Source organism: Lagopus muta, chromosome 2, assembly GCF_023343835.1.
Source record: "Lagopus muta isolate bLagMut1 chromosome 2, bLagMut1 primary, whole genome shotgun sequence".
NCBI lineage: Eukaryota > Metazoa > Chordata > Aves > Galliformes > Phasianidae > Lagopus > Lagopus muta.
The window spans coordinates 87344106-87363089 of record NC_064434.1 but is presented as its reverse complement, the minus strand read 5'-3'; the positions used below and the strand labels follow the sequence as shown (position 1 = coordinate 87363089).

The window sequence follows — 18984 nt, the reverse complement described above, 5'->3', positions numbered from 1 at the left end:
CTCCTGTGTTATGTGTGCAGTGCCAGGCACATCTGCGGGCTGTGCTGGTCCGGCTGTAGTTACAGCCAGCACACAGACAGGCCTGCGGGTACAAGAGCGGTACAACAGGTTTGTAAGAAGCAGAGAGGCTGATGAACTAAAATGAAATAGTGTTGTGCAGGATGTTTGTTTGTTGTTTTTGTGACTTTCTGCTAAGTTGCAAACGCGAAGCTCTAACGCAAAGCTTATAAACGTGAAGCAGCACTGCTGCTTGGGTGGTATGCAGCAGCCTCAGAGATGGCCCAGAGTGCGGGCTGAAGAACAGGATATATGGCTTCTGCAGGTTTGAACCCAGTCACGCTGCCCTTAAGGCCGTGTCCATCGCGTTCACGGCACTTAAGAGACTGGTATTTATCTTCTGGGACAGCTCCGCCCCCCCCCCCCCCGCCCAACAGAGCCCGGGCCTTAGAGCGCCATCTCCTAGGAGACGAGCAGGCAGGCGGCACGCGGCGGGAAAAAACTACAGCTCCCAGAAGTCCCCGCGGCGCGGCGTGGCGGCGCACGGCGCGGCGACGCTCGGGGCGGAAGCAGGTTCCCTGGCGGAGCGGCAGCCGGGTCCGGTTCCGGGCGTCGCTTCCGTGGCGGCGGCGCGGGGCGGGGCGGGGCGGGGAGAAGATGGCGACGGAGCTCGAGACGGAGGTGCAGGCTATTGACAAGAGCTTGCTGGAGTGCTCGGCCGAAGAGATCGCCGCGGTGAGAAGGGCGAGAAGCGCTCGGGGCGGGGAGGCGGCGCGGCTCTCGGGGCCACGGAGGGGCCGTGCGGGCCGGGGCGTGCTCCGGGCGGGGGGCAGCGGCGGAGAGCGGGGCCTTGGCGAGGCGGTGGCGCTCCTGCCCTGCTGCGGCGCGCTGCCTGAGCGGCGGGAGGAGGCCGGGGTGCCTTACCGCGCTGCTCCCGGCCTTCCGAACGGACGGGCCGCTGACTGGCGGCTCTCTGCCGCGTCCCCGGCAGCCGTGTTTACCCGGAGAACTGCGGTGGGGGGCGGGGGGCGGGGGGCCGCTTGGAGGGGGTGCGTTGTGGAACTGAAGCTCTGTCACGGTGTTCTACCCCTGCCCTCCCCGTGACTAAGAGATAATTGGGGTGAGAGCTTCTGCCAGCCTTCAGGTTCGCTAGGATGAGAACCTTGTGTAGGAAATATTAATAAAATGTAGGCACTAGGTGCTTGTGCGTTTGAGCAGTTGGATGTGTGTCAAACGCGTGTCCGTAGGATGTCTTGAAAGACCTGAGTTACTTTAGCTGCTGTCCAAAAGGCAAGGTTATAATTCAGATTATTATCGTGGTGAAATTACTTCGCAGGCAAAAACTATGATTAAGGGGGAAAATGTGCATAGTTAGCTATATTCCAGCCGGTTTAGGTCCAGGACGAGCCTCCCTTCCCCTTAGTCCCAGAAATACCATCAAACGCTTCATAAAATAGCACAAATTGAGTCCTTGCTGCCTTGCCTGTGTGATCAGCAACTGTTTTTCTGGGTCACACTGGATAAACCCGAGGCAAAGGCCCACTAAGTGGATTGGTTTTACAAATTCACTGTAGGAACAAGTGCCATCGTAATCTTTATCAACTCTTTCTTGTTTCTGTTGTCCATTACAATCTACAATTCAGAGCTCTAGTGGTGTCAGATTTACTATGTATTAGCAATTAAATGCTCCTGGTGCTGTCTGATTGTGTAAATAAACACTGCACTTGATTTTTAGCTCTGGTTTTCTCCCACCTTTCTTAATGGTGTTACTTTGCTGATAGTGCTATAGTAGCAAAAGGAAGACCTGCCCGAAGTAACAGTTACTACACTTTGCTATTCATGCTTTTTTTGAAACATCATAACTATAAACTTTGGAAGAACAACGATTAAAAAAAAATACTGTTGTCTGCAGCATTACATTAACCTAAAACACAGGTATTTGTTTAGATGTTATTCAGCTATTATACAACTAACAAAGCATAATGAAATTATCCTTTCAAAAGTTACAAGGTATAAATTGTTTCACAACTTGTATTATAAGTTTTGTTCTCCAGTATCTCTTGTTCAACTATGGACTTAAGAAGATTCTGGATGGACCACTAGGTACTTGTGTACATAAATGTTATTTGGTTAGTGCTTCTTGGGTTAGTTGTTAGGACTGTCAAAAGTTGCTGCCCCTCTCTGGGGAGAGGAAGTGAGAGATACACGTCACTTCTTACTAACAACTTCTCTCAGAAAAATAGACTGTTTACTTATGTGCAACTTCAGGATGGGAGACTGGCAAAGAAAACTTCAATAAATATGAATTGTATTTATTAAAGAATGCATTCCAAAGTTTTGAGTAATTTTACAGCACTTCAGTGCAGGTAGTGATTTAGGATAGTAGCATCACCTAGATATGCATACATGTATATTGCATAACAGATTTTGCATTGCCTTCTGGAGCTCTTGGAGTGGCTCTTGTCTCCATGTCCTAGTAAGTCCATACCATCTTACTCTGCTACTCTTTTGGCCGGGATCTGATATTCAAAAATGTCTGTGCAGTTTTGTCTATAGATCTGGATCCACAGAGAGATTTAGGTGTGATGATATTTAGCATTGCCACATCTAACTTGCAGGCAATTATTCCCAGATTTTTGGGGATGGGAAAGCCGTTTACTCAGGGAACAAGATATTTTTCTGGCCAGGTATTTGTCTGAGCTTGCTTGAGTGTAACTAATGTGCATCATATAGTTTTCTAGACAGAAATTAGTGATGTAGTACTAAAAGGCTGTAATTAAGCATACTTTGCTGAGAAAAACGCAAGTGTAATTACTAATATATGCTATGGAAAATCATTGAAAATGATCTCGTTGAATAGGAGTCGTGGAAGAGGCTAAGTCAGTTGCAGCATGATTGTGTCATTTCCTAACAGCAGTAGATATTTGGCACAAATGATGAAAGAAGAGGATAATAGTCACGAGATAGGGAAAAAAATCAAATCCTTGGCAATTAAACCTTTTTCTTTTTTTCTTTTTTTCAGTATTGTCTGTATCTTTGTGGTAATGCTGAAACATAGAATCGCTATGTAAACTTTCAGATGGCTAGATTTTGTTTGCAACCTTTTCCCATGGACTGACTTGGAAAAAATCCTGGAAAAAAGTCCTGGCTTTGACCATTGCAATATCAATACAGACAGATTTAATAGATTGGTTGTGATTTTAAGGACTCAAATTGAAGAAAAGGGAACTGAGAAAAGTATACTAAGAGCTAAATTGACATTTAGTAAATGAAAACATTGCAATATGTTAAAATCAAGGAAGGACATACAAAACCAGAAAAGAACAACACAACCACCTTAAATAGCCCAGATGCTCTGCTGACCTTCATATTGTGAACTTACCACTGTGTTGTCTCAAACGTGACTTCTTAAGAGTTCTTCTAAGTAATTCAGAGTTAATCAAGCTACAGCATTTGATTGTGCAAGCCATTTATTTTGGTATAATTAATTCTTGCTTTTCATGTGCTGTTTCAGGTTGATTCTGAATTCTTTATCTGAAATCGCCTGGGGAAATCTGATTGTCGTATTTACAATGAGAAATGGCATGCTAAAGCTGTTTAGATCATGCAAGATTTAATAAGGGCACACTTGCAGGAAATACTCTTCCCGTTCATTTATTTCAAAAGCCTTGCAGCCTTCGTTTCCAATTTAGACCTTCATAAAAATGTAATCCACGAGGAGTAATACAAATGATGTCTTTGGGGATTATTTTTTATTCTTTGTGCATGTGTATGTTCAGGGGGAGAAAAAAGCCAAGAAAGAGCTGTGATGCATAGAGGGACAAAACTAGAGAAAATCATGGATTTCTCAGTGGGTTACAGCACATAGTGTGGCTTTTACAGCACAAGTGTGGCTTTTAAAATCTGTCAGCACAGATTATTCTTTTTAACTGATTGACTACTAAGAGTCATAGATCATTATGCTTGAAATAGTCATTCAGGTAAGTTATTTTGGTCGTGGGAGAAACCCAAACTCCTTTATTTTCTTAGTTGGCTCGTTGTAATTAAATGAGGGCTGGACAGTTACCCAGTGCTGCGCTTGCCAGTCTCCTTGGGCTTTTTGTCTCTGCCTGCCTCTTTCCATCTCCAGGCTTCTGCTGTGCCTCTGTGTCCCCAGCTGGCAGCGTCCATCTGCACTCCATGTAAATACAGCCAGCGTGCTCTAAAAGTCACTGCTAACGTTGGAACTTTTCACCGGTTGTGAAAATGTTTAAAAATTTGGTCTCTTAAATCTTATGTTTTTGAAAAGAACACAGTATGTCAGAAGGATAAAATATGTGTACTAGTATACAGATGATACCTTTCGGAATGGCTTTCTCATGTAATCTTCTAGATTTAACACTTGGGGTTTTGTAATGCCGCCGTAGTTTTATAAGTTAGAAATAGGAAAAAGCTTTCTGATGGGTAGAACTGTGGTTTGTATTTTTATTAATGTCTGAATTGCTTACTGTTTCTTTTTATTTTAAAAGAAATGGCTGCAAGCAAATGAGCTTCAGAAGGAAGTGTACCAGCATCTGGCCTACTATGTACCAAAAATTTACTGCAGGGGTCCTAACCCTGCCCCACAGAGAGAAGACATGCTGGCACAACATGTGTTGCTGGGACCAATGGAATGGTATCTTTGTGGCGAAGATCCTGCATTTGGTTTTCCAAAGCTGGAGCAAGCAAACAAACCTTCCCATCTCTGTGGTCGCGTTTTTAAAGTGGGAGAACCTACGTATTCCTGCAGGTAGTTCAAATTAACATTTTGAGCATTTCTGATCTGTGAAGAACAGAACAAGTTTATGTGATAGGAATTTATTATCCTAGTGAAAACTTACTACCTCCAGTGTATTTTTAAAGTAAACTTGCAGTCGTTTCTCATGAGAAGTGGGACCAGGCAATAATAACATACTACAGGTTTGTAAATGGAAAAAAATATTAGTATCTTGTAGACTGTTTTCTACAAAAGAAATACAAGAATACAAAAGTAGTTCAGGTGAACTGTCAGTGTGATTTAAGAGCATTAATCAGAAATAAGTGGGCAGATGCACGTCATGTAATTCAAGTGTATAATGTCAGGAGTGTTTTAAGGCCTCTCAACATGAGGTAGATGAGATTTAATGGGGGGTATGTTAGATCTCTCCGATCAGGGAGAAAACTCCTTTTTTCTTAGATGTTCTTAGGTGCTTTCTTCACACCCTCAAAAAAGAATGAAGAAATCTAGGTAGTGAAGTAGAAACGGGGACTAATATCTATTAGTACTTCTAAAGGAATTTCTGTGGTTTCTTTAGCACTTTTTTGTGAAGTGTGGTCCCAAAGAATTTAAAAAAACAAACAAAAAGACCTCTTAGGTAGCCTTCTAATTCAAGTTAAATTGCATTGAAGTCTAGGAAGTAAGATGTTAATGATTAAATGCTCTTATGGGCTGATGAAAACTACGGGAGTTCTGTTAAGTTGGGGTCAGGAGTAAATACAGAATATGTTGCTGCTGTCAAGATGGAGTCTTATCTTCTTTCAGTTAAGTACTGGACAAATATGTAAAACTGGTACTGTTTTCTGTTGTATTTTAGCAATTTTCTTTGATTTACAGCTGATAATGAGCAATAATAACAGTTAAACTTCTCTGAGTTCGTGAACATAAGTTATTTCATTGAATTCTTGTTTTTAAAATAACTGTTATAATATTCATTCTCTGGGTGGTTGTTTTTACACTGCAGAATTGAGTCCCTTAATCTCAAGGTGCCTTGAAATTAATTGCCTTCATGTATTTTCAGTGCTTCTTAGGGAGACAATTAAACGCAATGCGTAATTGTATGCTTCATTGTTTTAGCCCCTTGCTTCCATCTAATACAACAGTGCTTGTAGACAGGGCTTTATTATGCTCTTCAATTCTCTGATTGAGGAAATTGCTTTTTTGGACCTGCTTAGTAAGCTTCTAGGACTAAACTTAGAAGCAGATCTAGTTTGTTGAGTGCTGTCTTTCTTTCCAGTGTACAGAAAAATAGTGTCTTCTCTGATAGCTGAAGATGTAGCGCTTGTACTCTGTACTTGAGAAAATTTATTTGGCTTTGTATTGTGTATCTGTCTGTACTGCATTTGTAATTCATCTTTTCACTTGCTTATATACTTGTCTCATCTCTTGGAAAACAGTGGCTATGTTACTGTGTTACTCAACGTTTTTGTAACCTCTCCTTTTTGAGAACAGGCACTTTCATTTAATTTCTTCCCCCACCCTGGAACCTATCCCTTTTGTCTTTGAGTATCATAGACAGTGGTCAAAAGGCTCATACTGGTGATACTTAAAAATTACTTCTTGTAGACAATTCAAGGCTAAAAATTGTTTAATGCTGGTTTTTTTTTTTTTCCTCCTGCTGTTTTCAGAGACTGTGCAGTAGACCCAACTTGTGTGTTGTGCATGGAGTGCTTTCTTGGAAGTATTCATAGAGAGCACCGATACAGGGTAAGTAATACTGGTGGGACGTGTGATGTAGTCATTAGTATTTCTGCATGTGTGAGAAACTCCTTATTTATAGCTTAAGAATGTATGCATAATTTCAAAATGTTGGATACACAGAAGTTTTGAATCAAGTCTGTGCAGTAATCTTACAGGAACTTGAGTGTTTTTATTTGAGCGTAAATTCTGAAGTTATCATTCTAAAATGTTGAGCAATTAAATTTTATGCACAACAGTTAACTTTACAAATAGGAGTGTGTTATTTTTAATGTGTGTTCTTCAGAGAGTTCTACAGCATTAGTCTTCATTTTCACTTGCTTTGAACTTGATGTTTGACTATTTTTATTTTTAGAAGGTATTGAAAAACCTCTGTATCCAAAGTGTAAGCACATGCTATTTCAGCTGTCTAATTTAGTTGAGACTGTAGGATGTGCCTGTATGTATAGATTATATTTCTCTGCCATGTAGGTGAATAAAGGATTTTTGTATGGATCGTTTATTTGTTGTTATTTAAAGAGCATCAAATTTATTTATTTGAGCTGATATTTGCTTTAAAACCAAAGCTTATTAAAACTAAGTGTATTTAATAACCATTGCAGTATTCATGTACTGTTTACTGTTTTCATGAAGGTTTACAACGTGAACAGTCTATGAGGTTTTTCTGAGAACTCCTGTTATTATAACTAGCACATCTGCACCTCGCTCTGTAATTGTGCTGTTTGGAATGATAAAGCTTTGCTCAGATTAAAAACATGAGAATCCCAAATCGGAAAGGTAGCATTACAGCTAATGAATTGAGGAAAAACTACACGTTGCAATTGTGTCGTCATAAACTGCACATTAATTCCACACAGTCATAGAGAATAGAGATGTTTGAACTTTTCAGCATAGGCAGATTGATGAAGTTTTCAGTCATCATAGAAACGAGCTTCATTTACGTGCTTTTTTTAAATGAGGTACTGGAAAAAGCTATTGGATTTTGTGATCTTGATTTTGTAGTTTAGCCGTGACTACTTGTGTGAATGCACGTGTATATTTATATGCATATTCACATAAACTGTGTTGGTTTTGAATAATTATAGATGACAACATCGGGTGGAGGAGGTTTCTGTGACTGTGGTGATACTGAAGCTTGGAAAGAAGGTCCTTACTGTCAGAAGCATGAACTTAACACTTCAGAGACTGCAGAAGAAGAGGTTGAGACACTGCGTTTTGAAATACTGTTAACTGTGTGTGTGTGTGTGTATGCCTGTGCATATGGGAAATCATTCAGATGAGCAGCATGAACTTAGAGATGCTTAGAGCGACATTTTCTACTCGAGGACTTTATTTTTTATATTCTTAGGCACCTGTGCAGCTTAGGTTCTGTTTTCTTTTTCTTTTTCTTTTCCTGTCTTATTCTGAAAGTTGAAGGAAATCTTCAATGTGAAAAAATCTGTATGCAATCACATGCTTGAAAAAGACAAGTTAAGCTATCTGTGCAACATATGTTCTGATTCTTACGAAGTAAAGTAGACAGATTTAGTTTTTTTTTTAATCAAAATAAATGCCATTGCAGTAATGCCATAATTGGAACGATAAAGCTTTGCTCAGATTAAAAACACGAGAATCCAAAATGCCATAATGGAGTTATTGGATAGAATCTCTAAATGCTAAAAGTTTGGTATGGAGAAGGTAAATAAGGAAGGTCACTATTTCTTATAGCTTAACAACTTGGATATATTGAATGAAGCTAGCAAAAACAATGTGATATGAATTCCAGTTGTTGAACTTAATGCTTTGAAACACTGGTCTTGCTAAAAATTTATATTTGTTCAGGAGGCTATTTTGTGTGTTTGAGGAGGAGGAAATGATTGATAGCTATGTAAAATTACAGACACCATCTTTAGCTTGAGAAATCTTCATGTCTTAAGTTACTGAAGACCAAAGGAGTATTCTGCCCTTATACTCTTTCCTAACTATCTCTTATTACATCTCAGGAATGATGGCAGCTAGTTGGACTTCTCGTATGGCCACTTAGAGCTGTTTTTATGTGATATAATTTGTGAAATATCTTTTGAAGAGTATATATAAGAAGACTTTCTGTACTAATTCTGCTGATCTCTTGGTTTAAGTGAAACAACCCTAACTGTATTGCAGTGACAACAGTTGTAAAATTTGTCCTCACTGTCTCAGTGCTTAGAAATTGCCCTGTGGCCTTGCTACTTGGTCTACATGCAGCCTACATTACAGGACAGCATTGGAATACTGATGTTCTGAAATCCTGGGTGAACTAGTGCTATGTTTAAAGATACTTATGGTAGTTAAAGGTGGCAGTATTGTGAATGGTGAAAAAGCTAAGGTACTGAGCAGATTGTGTGTTTCTTCTTGGTAAATGATGGGATCCAGAGTGCTTATTTAACATTGTGTGTGGGGGACAACGTGTGCTGAGCAGTGTTGTAGCCTGTTTTCTTTTTGCTTGGATATGTGTCTTTTTGAAAGTGCTGGGAATGGCAGTGCTGCTGTGTAAGGTTTGCCTTTGCTTTTGGTGATTGATTACTCTGTATGCCCTAGATACATTTTAAATGAATCAAAACCCAGAAATGGCAGATATTAACGTTTCTGTAAAACTTCCAGCAGTAGAACAGTTTGCCCAGAGAGGAGGTGGATGACCTGTCCGTGGAGACATTCAAGATCAGGTTGGACCAGGCTCTGAGAAACCTGATCTAGCTCTAGGTGTCCTTGTTCATTGCAGGGGACTTGGACTGGATGACCTTTAAAGGTCTCTTCCAGTCCAAATGATATTATGATTTTGTGGTTGCAAGTATTTGAAAAGAATGTTGGATTGTGTGGATGGCTGAAAAAAGGTTTGCAGTATAAATACACTTTTTTTTTTTTTTTTACAGTATGAATACAATTTACAGTATAGGTAGAGTATATAATTCACAGTGCAGGTGAATTCGTAACTATCAGGAGCTTGCTGTAAGTAATGCAGACTTGTTCAGAAAAGATTATTGTGTATGGTTTGATAAACTTTAGTGAAGCACAGAATTTGCTTCTATGTATTCCTAGAATGCAAGTTGTACTACTCTGATAGTGTTAGCAGAATAGAGTGTTTCAGTGTTCCTTTTCCAGACTTGTAGAAGAAACAGCAGCTGTTTAGAGAATCTAAACTTTGAGAGCTGATGATTGTGTTTTGGTCTGCTTTTATTTATAACATCTTATGTGAAGTAGTAAAAGAAAAAGCTCCTCAGAGAAGAGGTTGTTGATGTCTGTTTATAAGCAAATCCCATGAAATGACTTGGAAGGGAATGGTAGTGTTGCTTGTACTAGTTGACTGAGGATTGAACTTACTACAGCTGTCACGGGAAGGAAACTATGAGTGTGACTTCATAATGGTTCTCTTTTTCTGCTCCATTTGCCAGCTGAGGCAGCACTCCCTCCTCTTCATTTCAGTTTCCTTAGCATGTATCTCTCAGTACACATACAGATTTTTGGGGTGAGCGACCCTGCTGGAAGGGATCTGGGGGTTCTGGTTAACAGCAAGTTGAATTGTGAGTCAGTAGTGTGTGTGCCCTGGCAACAAGTGGAGTGCAGCCTTGAGAGTGCAGAATGGACACAAGTGAATGTGTTTTCCATGCAAAAGATGAATAGATGTCTGTGAATAAGACTGACATGTGAGCAGATCCTACTGTAGCATGTAAGAGACTCATCATAACTCATGATCCCTGCACGTGCTGTTTGTAGAATCTTGGTACGTAGGACTTCTGCCTCTAAAGGCATAGTACATATGAAAGAAAGCAATAAATGCATATTTATTTGTATTCTGCACTTAATTAAGTGGAACAAAGCCGTTATTTCTAATTATGGTTTCTGAATACATTGTGGAAGAAGCGGATTCTAATTCAACTGGTGTTGAAAGAGGGAACGATTAAAGTGAAAATATAGAAGTGTGAAAATTTAATTGAGTGATCAGAGGCAAGTTAATGTTTGGACACTGAATACTAGATTACTGCTTTGCTGATCTTTTTTTTATATTTTTTTTCTGTGAAGAGCAGGTGAAAGAAAACAAGCTGACTATTAACTGTTCCTTTCAAGCGGGAAGTTATTTTAGGGACGACACCATTAAGGATGCTTGCATCATCTTTGGTGCAAAGGCATGCAGATTTTTTAAAATACCTGTTCTGAATACCGCTCAATTTCTCAATTCCTGTTTATTTTTTCAGGATCCTCTTGTGCACTTACCAGAAGATATGGTGGCAAGAGCTTATAATATTTTTGCTATCACCTTTAAATATGCGGTAGACATATTAACGTGGGAAAAAGAAAATGAATTGCCTGGCCTAGAAATGACGTAAGTATAGTGTTTGTCCTTTTCCTTTTAAAGACATGTACATATTTACAATAGAAATATAGATTCTTACTTTAATCCTGTTATCTCTCTCCTAAAATTATGTCAGGGATATTTTGTAGATAGTAGACTAAAATAATTGCATGTCTTTAATTGGTGTGATATACATCCATTTCTTTCTATAAGGATGGTGGAATAATTTTTGTGATACCTTTGTTTTCCTCACTTTGGAAATAAATATTATTACAATGGAATTCCTTAGAACAAATGGTAAAATAATTCCAAGCCATTGAAACTTTTAAGATGCTATGTGAGAATGTATTGAGCAGGGCTGTTCTGTAAGGAAATGTGTTCTCCTTGTAGGAAACTATCAATTCAGAATCAATGGATGTTCAAATGTGATACTCAGACCTAAGTTTTGTCTTATGATTTTGTTCCTCTTGGACTTATCTTCCTTAGCATGCAACTTTCCAGCAGAATTGAGATGTTCAGTCCTTGTTAAGTAAAACTCAGTAGCAAAGGAAGCCCAGGTTTGAGTTGCCAGCTTGGTGGAAAACTTAATTGTTAAACCGGGAGTTGATCTTTTAAATTTGAATTATGTAACTTTGATAGTTTTTAACTTTGAATTATATAAATTCATTGCTTGCTTTGAAGTGAGAAGAGTGACACTTACTACTGCATGCTCTTTAATGATGAAGTCCACACCTATGAACAAGTTATTTATACTCTTCAGAAAGCTGTCAACTGCACGCAGAAGGAAGCTATTGGTTTTGCAACAACAGTAGATAGAGATGTAAGTAAATTCCTTTCCAGAACTTATACTCACACTAACATTTATTTTATGACTACACATACTTTGGTTTGTTTTCTTGAAGTGTATAGTTAATGTGATTAAGCCACGTGTGTCAGGCCCTAACTAACTGACCAAGCCAAATTACGTTTGAGTATATTTTTCAGCATAGTTCTAGTAAGTCTCCTGAGCATAGATACCAGGGTGTTTCTTAGCCCTTTCTGTCTAGGGCAGGCAGCAGCTTTAGCTCATTGCTCACTACACACCAGGGAGTTTACGCTGGAAGATCCTCTGTGCTCCCTTCAAACAAGGGGAGGAAGTAACAGCTGTCAACTGAGACAAAAAAAATCCTGAATTGGTTGCTTTTGTTCCTGTGCTCGTGGAACTGTTTGTGGTTTTTAAATCTAATTTTCCTTTTTCATAATTGTTAGATGATAATGGCAGGAAGAGGTAAAGCATTTTATGCAGCACTTAAAAAGAACAATGAGTTGAGAAAAATTACGTGCTGAGTATAATTTTAACTAGTACGTTGATCTCAAGAACACTCTCCCAGCTGCATTTGTATTCTGGCTCATATGATTATAATCATTATTTTTAAGAAAGAGCATCTTTTCTTCTGGGTAACTTTCTAGGGACAGCTGCACCTTGTTACTTGTGACATAAGTCTGTTGCTGTGAAAATGTGGCCTTTTACATTGTTTTGATTCCTTATGCCTCTTTTTTGGAGGGAGTGGAACAAGGAGCATCTCTTCCAAGATGGCAGTGGGAGCTCTGCTTTTTAAAAAGCATTGAAATATCTGAAATATTTAAATTTTAAGAAAAATACTATGATTGAGTATTTGATATTTGATAAGTAAAAAATAATAGCTGTGCCTTAAAAATGCTGATTAATATATACAGAAAATTTTGTTTACATGGAATTGCATATATGGCATAGCTTAATTTTTTTTTTTTTTAAAGTACTGTATGCATTTTGGAAAGTCAAATATCTGATTATATGTAGCACTTTCAGAAAATGAAAATGATGTGAAAATGAGAACCGTTATCTCTTGCACCTGAAACTTTTCCTACGTCTTTTATATTAATGTAAAACACTGCATTTGGACTTCTTGCTTAGAAACTGGTGGTAATGTTACTTTCTCACAAATTTAAAGGGCCGTAGGTCTGTCCGATATGGAGACTTTCAGTACTGTGATCAGGCAAAATCAGTAATTGTGGTAAGTAGTATCTACCTATTTTCCTCATCTAGCTGAAAGATGATTTTGTACAGTTTTGTGGTGCTGTTACTATTATGACTCTTATATAATACAAAATATTGGAAACACTACAATACATATGGGATAGGTTATAAAATGTAGTTTTATGCCGTGTTCTTGCTTTTTTCCTGTAGTCTAGCTTGCACCTCAAATCATTTTCCAGTAAGTTACTAGGCAACTTTTGCCTCAGAAAACAGTTAGGAACTTAAAATGTAGTTTTGTAGGGTAATGTATCAGTTCAGATCAGTGAAGTTAAACTACTTTTCCCCTGTAATATCAATGTCTTCTTATGGTAGCCCCAACCACTGAAATTGTAACCAAGGGATTGAGTCCAAGTGCAAAACTACATTTACATTTTTGCATATACTGGGGAATGTGTGTGTATCCATAATACGTATCATGGGATCCTTCCATGTAAGAACAAGGGTTTAAGTGCTGGGGTTCTTCACTATGTGCAACAACTTGCATATAATGCTCCTACTGCTGAAAAAGTGATACTGCAACTAGACTTATAGACTTAAACTATTTTGAAGATATTTTGAAAACACTAAAGTCTCTTTAAAGATTGTTAAGCAATTTATTTAACTTGCCACCTGTGCAGCTGAAGAAAAAATGACTTGTGTGTAATGTCTAACTTAAGGTTACTACCACAGATGAGGAGATAATCTTTCTTGTTTCTAATTCTGCTTGCTTTTCATTTTTGAAAACAGTCTGTGGATGATAAGTTTCTTTTTTGGTGGTCTGCTGTGTGAGTTGCATGTCATGTTGTGAGGAATTAATGTGTGCAGTTGTTTTAGACTGTGAGACTGCTTATCAGTACAATGCAGTAGGCCCATGTGCATGTTGATAAGAGGAAGAAAGTGGAAAATGAACTGGCCTAAATATGTTGTTATTGCATAATATTGTCATACAAATACTAACAGGATAAACAAGGTTGAGATTTTTTACTTCTCCATTTAGTTGTTAGTCATTGGAATATGGATTAATATTACAAGTTATTGAAATTAATCATAGGAATGCTGTGTTTCTGTACAATAATGTGTGCTAGCCCTCATTAAAAAAGCATTAACTCTTTTTTTCTTTTTTTAAGAGAAATACCAGTCGTCAGACAAAGCCATTGAAAGTACAGGTTATGCATTCATCCATTGTTGCCCATCAGAGCTTTGGTCTGAAGCTCCTAACTTGGCTTGGCAGTGTTATTGGATATTCAGGTGGGCAAACTTGAACTATTTTGAAAGCCTAGAGAATATTTGCTTCAGGAATTCAGCTTTCTTCATAATGCCGCCTTCTTATTTCAGATATGCAGTGTTTAAGATAAAGCAATTAATATCTTGTCAGGCTCTATCCACATACTGTTTTCTGTTCAGTTGTTGCTGAACAGAAGCTGGGAACCATTGTCAAATGCTGTAAGCCAACTAGCTATTTTTCAGTCCCTAGTTCTTTTCAAATGAATGCAGTAAGCTGAAAATAACCCCTCTACTTAGACAGTACAGAATTAATCTGAAGTCATTTGATGGTGATGAAAGTGGTTGCCTCAGGTTTGTTGCTGTGTAAGTAGAACAACAGAGAAAGTGTGGGGGGCTGCTTTAGGATAAGTATAGAAACCAATGAAGTATTAATTAGATATTTAGAAAGAGGTTTCTTCAAAGAAACAGTATGCACAGTAAAAAAAAAAAAAAAAAAAAGATGCACATCAGCACTTTTTTGGGGGGGACTGTGTTTTTTTCTGGTGTGTTTCTTCTGTTGTCTTGATGAATTACAGTTGTGAGGATGCAGAGCATGAGGGGAAATAAATGGAAAATGCATCAAGCTACCACAAACTCGCAGAGCATACAAATGTAGGCACAGTCCCCAGCACACTGTGTTTTATGAATCTGTGAGTGTTAACAAGAATTAACAGCGGAGCACTGTCAACTGTAATGTGACGCGTGAATTCTTCTGTGTAGGTTCTCAGATTATGTATTACACTGTCACTTGGAAAATAAAAGGCAAAATTCCAAGCATGGGATCTTTCTATCCCATCTATGCTATTTTTGATAGACAAGTAGTTTTTCTAAGCTTATTTTTAAGATACATAAATCAAACTTTTGAAAAATTATTGTAGAAGTTTGTTCAAGTACTTGCTAGTGTTGATGGCAAACAATGTATTTGCTGGTGAATAATTGATATAAATAGGGAGACTAAGAGGTATTTAACTTTAAAATTTTTTTGTCCTTCTGATTTAACCTGTTGACAAACATTGTATTTCTCATTTCTTTGAGCCCAGTTCTGTGCCATGTTTTTTGTGCCAGGTACCAAGGTCGCTAATTTTAATACCGAGTTGCAACAGCAAAAAAGTGATGTGATTGCATTAATGAAAGTAAAATACCCAACTGCACATGAAAGCATAGAATTTATAGTTTGAGTGTGTGTGAAGGGAACTCTGCAGAATTTCAGAATCATTGAATCTACTGTACTTCAGTTTTGCCCTTCTGAAGCATATTCAGTAAGCAGTACGTATATGTTTTGTCTGTGACCTCTGTGTTCAACTGCTCAAATTGCCTTTGGACCTTGGCATGGAGTCATATAATATAGGTCAAACAGAACTATATTGTGTATGGAGACACAACCTTGCTGTAGGGGTTCACAAACTGTATGGAATGTACCGTGTAGCGCATGGGATGCTGTGCATGGCACTGAGCCACTGCCAACTCTACTTGAGAAGCTGAAGTGTCTCAGCAGGATGCGGAGATGGTAGCTTAAGACTTAGAAGCCATACTATTTTGTTAGTGAGCAAGTTTCTTGCAGTCAGCAGCTGGGTTGAGCATATGAGTGTCTGTGTTATGTTGAAGATTCAGTATAACTTGTTTGTTCATATGACAATTATATAATATACAATTATTACTTTCCATTTTAAAAAAAAAAAAAGCAAACAAAACAATAGAGAAGCTTTACTATAACAGTGGGTAGTAAGTATACATAAAAAACTGTCATATATCATGTGAACTTTTAGTTTTGGTAGGACTCTGAGAAAAAAATGACCCTAAAATTAGCCTGACATATGAGTATTTATATTTGTAAGCTAGAAGCATTTCTAAGGAGCACACTTTTATTTGATAACTTTGAAACAAATCGCTCTGGTAGTTTTCATAAAGTTCACTTATGTTCCATAAGGCTGGTACTGGACATGCAAGGTATCAAATATTTGTGTTTCTATCAGCAAAATAGGAAACGCTATCTGGTTGTCAAGGAAATAGGATCAGGTGTCTTCTGTTGTGTCTTATGAGAACTCTGGTGTATCAAAATAACAACAAGTTTTGTGTTGAAGCTGTTACTAACTTCTGTCATTTCTCTTCATTAAGATGGCCTTCGTCGAGTGTTGTGTCAGGTTGGTTTACAGGAGGGACCGGATGGGGAAAATTCTTCTCTTGTGGATAAGCTGATGTTGTATGATTCTAAACTGTGGAAAGGTGAGATTTTTTTTTTTTTTCCAAGCTTTTGGAGAATGCTGAGGAATGTTATACATGATGTTCTTCCCTTACCACATGTGTGGTCATTTTTACTGTAATATGTTAGTGATGTGATTTCCTAATTTGTTAGGATAACTTCTTTCATGTGAAGAGGACGTAAATTGCAACTTTTACGTTTTTATTTCAAGATTAATATTTCTCTACTTCTTGTTTTTCATAGTTACTCTGTATTGAGAAAATAATTGAATGACTTTTGACTTGAATGACCTAAAGAATGAAATATAAACATGCTTATGTGTTTCTAAGCTACATGCTGTTAATTCTTATTGCTATTGATAGTACTTTCTGGGATGCTGCTCAGACACAAATTAGAAATTCAGAGCTAGATAAATTGGTTTTTTTTCAGTGGAGCTGTTTCAGCTGACAAAATTTATTGCGTTTCCCAGGACTTTACATGTAGCTGCTTCCCTTTGGCTCCCCTCAGGCCATCCAGATCCTGTTTGTTCTGAGTAGTTTCATTCTTGTTTGCCTGACTTGCCTTACGCTTGGTTTATTTTCTCATTTAGCAGCTGAGTATTATTTGACAGTATTATTTGAGGAGTCATAAATAATGCTGCTTGAAGCATTTCATTTTCTGTGTTCATTTTTTGTTACCACCTGAGAGACTTGGTCAGAGCATCTTGTGCTCTGAACTGCAGATATGCTTCATTCTGTAGAAGTTTATATTTCTAAATGATTCTGTAGTAAATTGTTAGAAAATAGTGACATATATCATTCATTTTTTCTTGACAGGAGCTAGAAATGTGTATCACCAGTTATTCATGAGCAGTCTACTTATGGACTTGAAATATAAGAAGCTTTTTGCTATCCGTTTTGCAAGAGTAAGTATCTTTATTAAAAGAGCTATTAAATGCCTAAACATTCTAGTGAAGAGTTTAGTTAGCGTGTAGAATTTCAAATGAACTGTTGCCAGAGTTATTTTTTTGAATGTGGGAAGTTGAAATGCCAACATTGTATTTCTGTCTTCAAAATATTAGTTGAAATGGCATCTCGTCTGGTGAGAAGGTAAACTCTCCAAGTTCCCCAGATCTAAAGTAGTTCACGTGTTTTGTCTTTACCATCAGCTATGCAGGCTCTTCTTCTTGAGAGCTAATTGCATCTCATTGCTGAGGCATAATCTCTTACAGCACTCCAAAAAAAATTGTGCTGGAATTCAGTTATGCTGATTGGTATTTCTGCAGTAAGTAGTACTTGAAATGCTTTAAATCACCAATGCAAAATTCGGCTTGCTCTGCTGAAGACAAGTTTGTGTGTGTGTGTGTATGTGTAAGAAATAAAATATTAGCCTTTGTTGTGAAAACGAGTGAGCAATTCTCACTTGTGAGCTGATAAATTATGGTTTTTGTACAAAGTATTAATATAACGATCTGTAAGAGCTACTCTTCCCTTTATCATGGAATTAAAATTTCCCAGAGCAGACATTTAAATTAAAAAATCAGGTCAGTGTGGATTAGAGGTGAATTTCCCCTTGTTGTTTAGAATTACCGGCAGTTGCAGAGAGATTATATGGAGGATGATCACGAACGAGCAGTGTCGGTGGCTGCTCTGTCTGTCCAACTCTTCACTGTACCTACTCTGGTGAGTAGTGCCTGTCTTTCTTTTTAAAACTGATAGTTGGCACTCCTTGCCTCTTTTTGCCTCCTTCTTAATAGAACTATGAGCGATTGCAGAGTGATTTTATGAAAGATGACCACGACAGAGAGTTCTCAATTGCTGACCTCTCGATACAGATATTCACAGTGCCTTCTCTTGTAAGTACTAAAAGACCAAGAAAGGAAATCTTTGTTTGTTGAAAGCCACTTGAGGTTCTTGATCCAGACCACAGATTTCTGTCGAAATGTGGGGCACTGCTACTGCACGTGAGTCAGTCTGTTTACATACATTACTATGGGTTTAGAAGTTAAAGAAGTTTTGCACTGGAGAGATCGAATCTGACTTCCCAGAGTGGGCTGGGTATTTTAGGATTGTGTTATGTGTGTTCAGTGCTTATTCAGAGACACACAACATTTACATTTCTCTTCATAACAATTAGTGGCTTCTGTTTGTAAAAATCTACGTTGTGATTTGCTTATCACAGTTTCAGAGCGTACCTTTTGGGGACAGTTTTATAAATGATCCACTTTGTTTATCTTAATTTTCTAGTCAATCTATGTGCAGGCAATAATTATCTCATGATATTCTGCACATCTTTGATGCTTTTTGTCTCGGTCTGTGTTTTCTTTCAGGTTTCCAGTTAATTTTTATTACAGCACTTCAAGTTATGTTTCACTGTTCACTAATACCGCCCATCATTCTTGAGCTTAATCTTCTTTTTTTGCTCCTTTGCTCCAGTCACAAAAGAAGTCTCTATTTGCTTGCAGTACAAACTAATGATTGGAGCTGTACTGAAAATAAAAGTTGGATTTTCATAGCCGCTTTTTAAAATATGTTTCAAAAGTGAATGCTTCTCAATCCTCCCAAATTTTATTGAGCTCTGAAATTCAATATTACAATAGCATTTTATGATATTGAGCAAAGTTGGTTTTCAATTTCATAGAGATGGATGTTATTAATGGGAATCTGAAACCTCAGGATTTTGTTTCTATGGGTCAGGGCAGTATTGTGTAACTCTTTTAATTTTGATGCTGG

At 38.0% G+C, this 18984-nt stretch overlaps 1 protein-coding gene across 2 annotated transcripts in view; it reads left to right on the top strand.

The window, feature by feature from the left end:
* The first annotated feature begins 578 nt into the window (after nt 1-578).
* Nucleotides 579-18984, top strand: part of UBR2 (ubiquitin protein ligase E3 component n-recognin 2) — a 51161-nt gene continuing 32755 nt past the window's right edge. The window contains exons 1-11 of one of the 2 annotated variants that reach the window (XM_048935760.1): nt 579-732; nt 4506-4765; nt 6400-6478; nt 7555-7668; nt 10678-10805; nt 11457-11595; nt 12746-12808; nt 13938-14058; nt 16189-16296; nt 17089-17177; nt 18009-18107. In XM_048935760.1, the coding sequence (XP_048791717.1) occupies nt 655-732; nt 4506-4765; nt 6400-6478; nt 7555-7668; nt 10678-10805; nt 11457-11595; nt 12746-12808; nt 13938-14058; nt 16189-16296; nt 17089-17177; nt 18009-18107 (1278 nt within the window). In that variant the 5' untranslated portion in view covers nt 579-654. Of the gene's footprint in view, nt 733-4505; nt 4766-6399; nt 6479-7554; nt 7669-10677; nt 10806-11456; nt 11596-12745; nt 12809-13937; nt 14059-16188; nt 16297-17088; nt 17178-17835; nt 17935-18008; nt 18108-18984 lie in introns of both variants that reach the window. The other variant, XM_048935761.1, reaches the window with a different exon arrangement.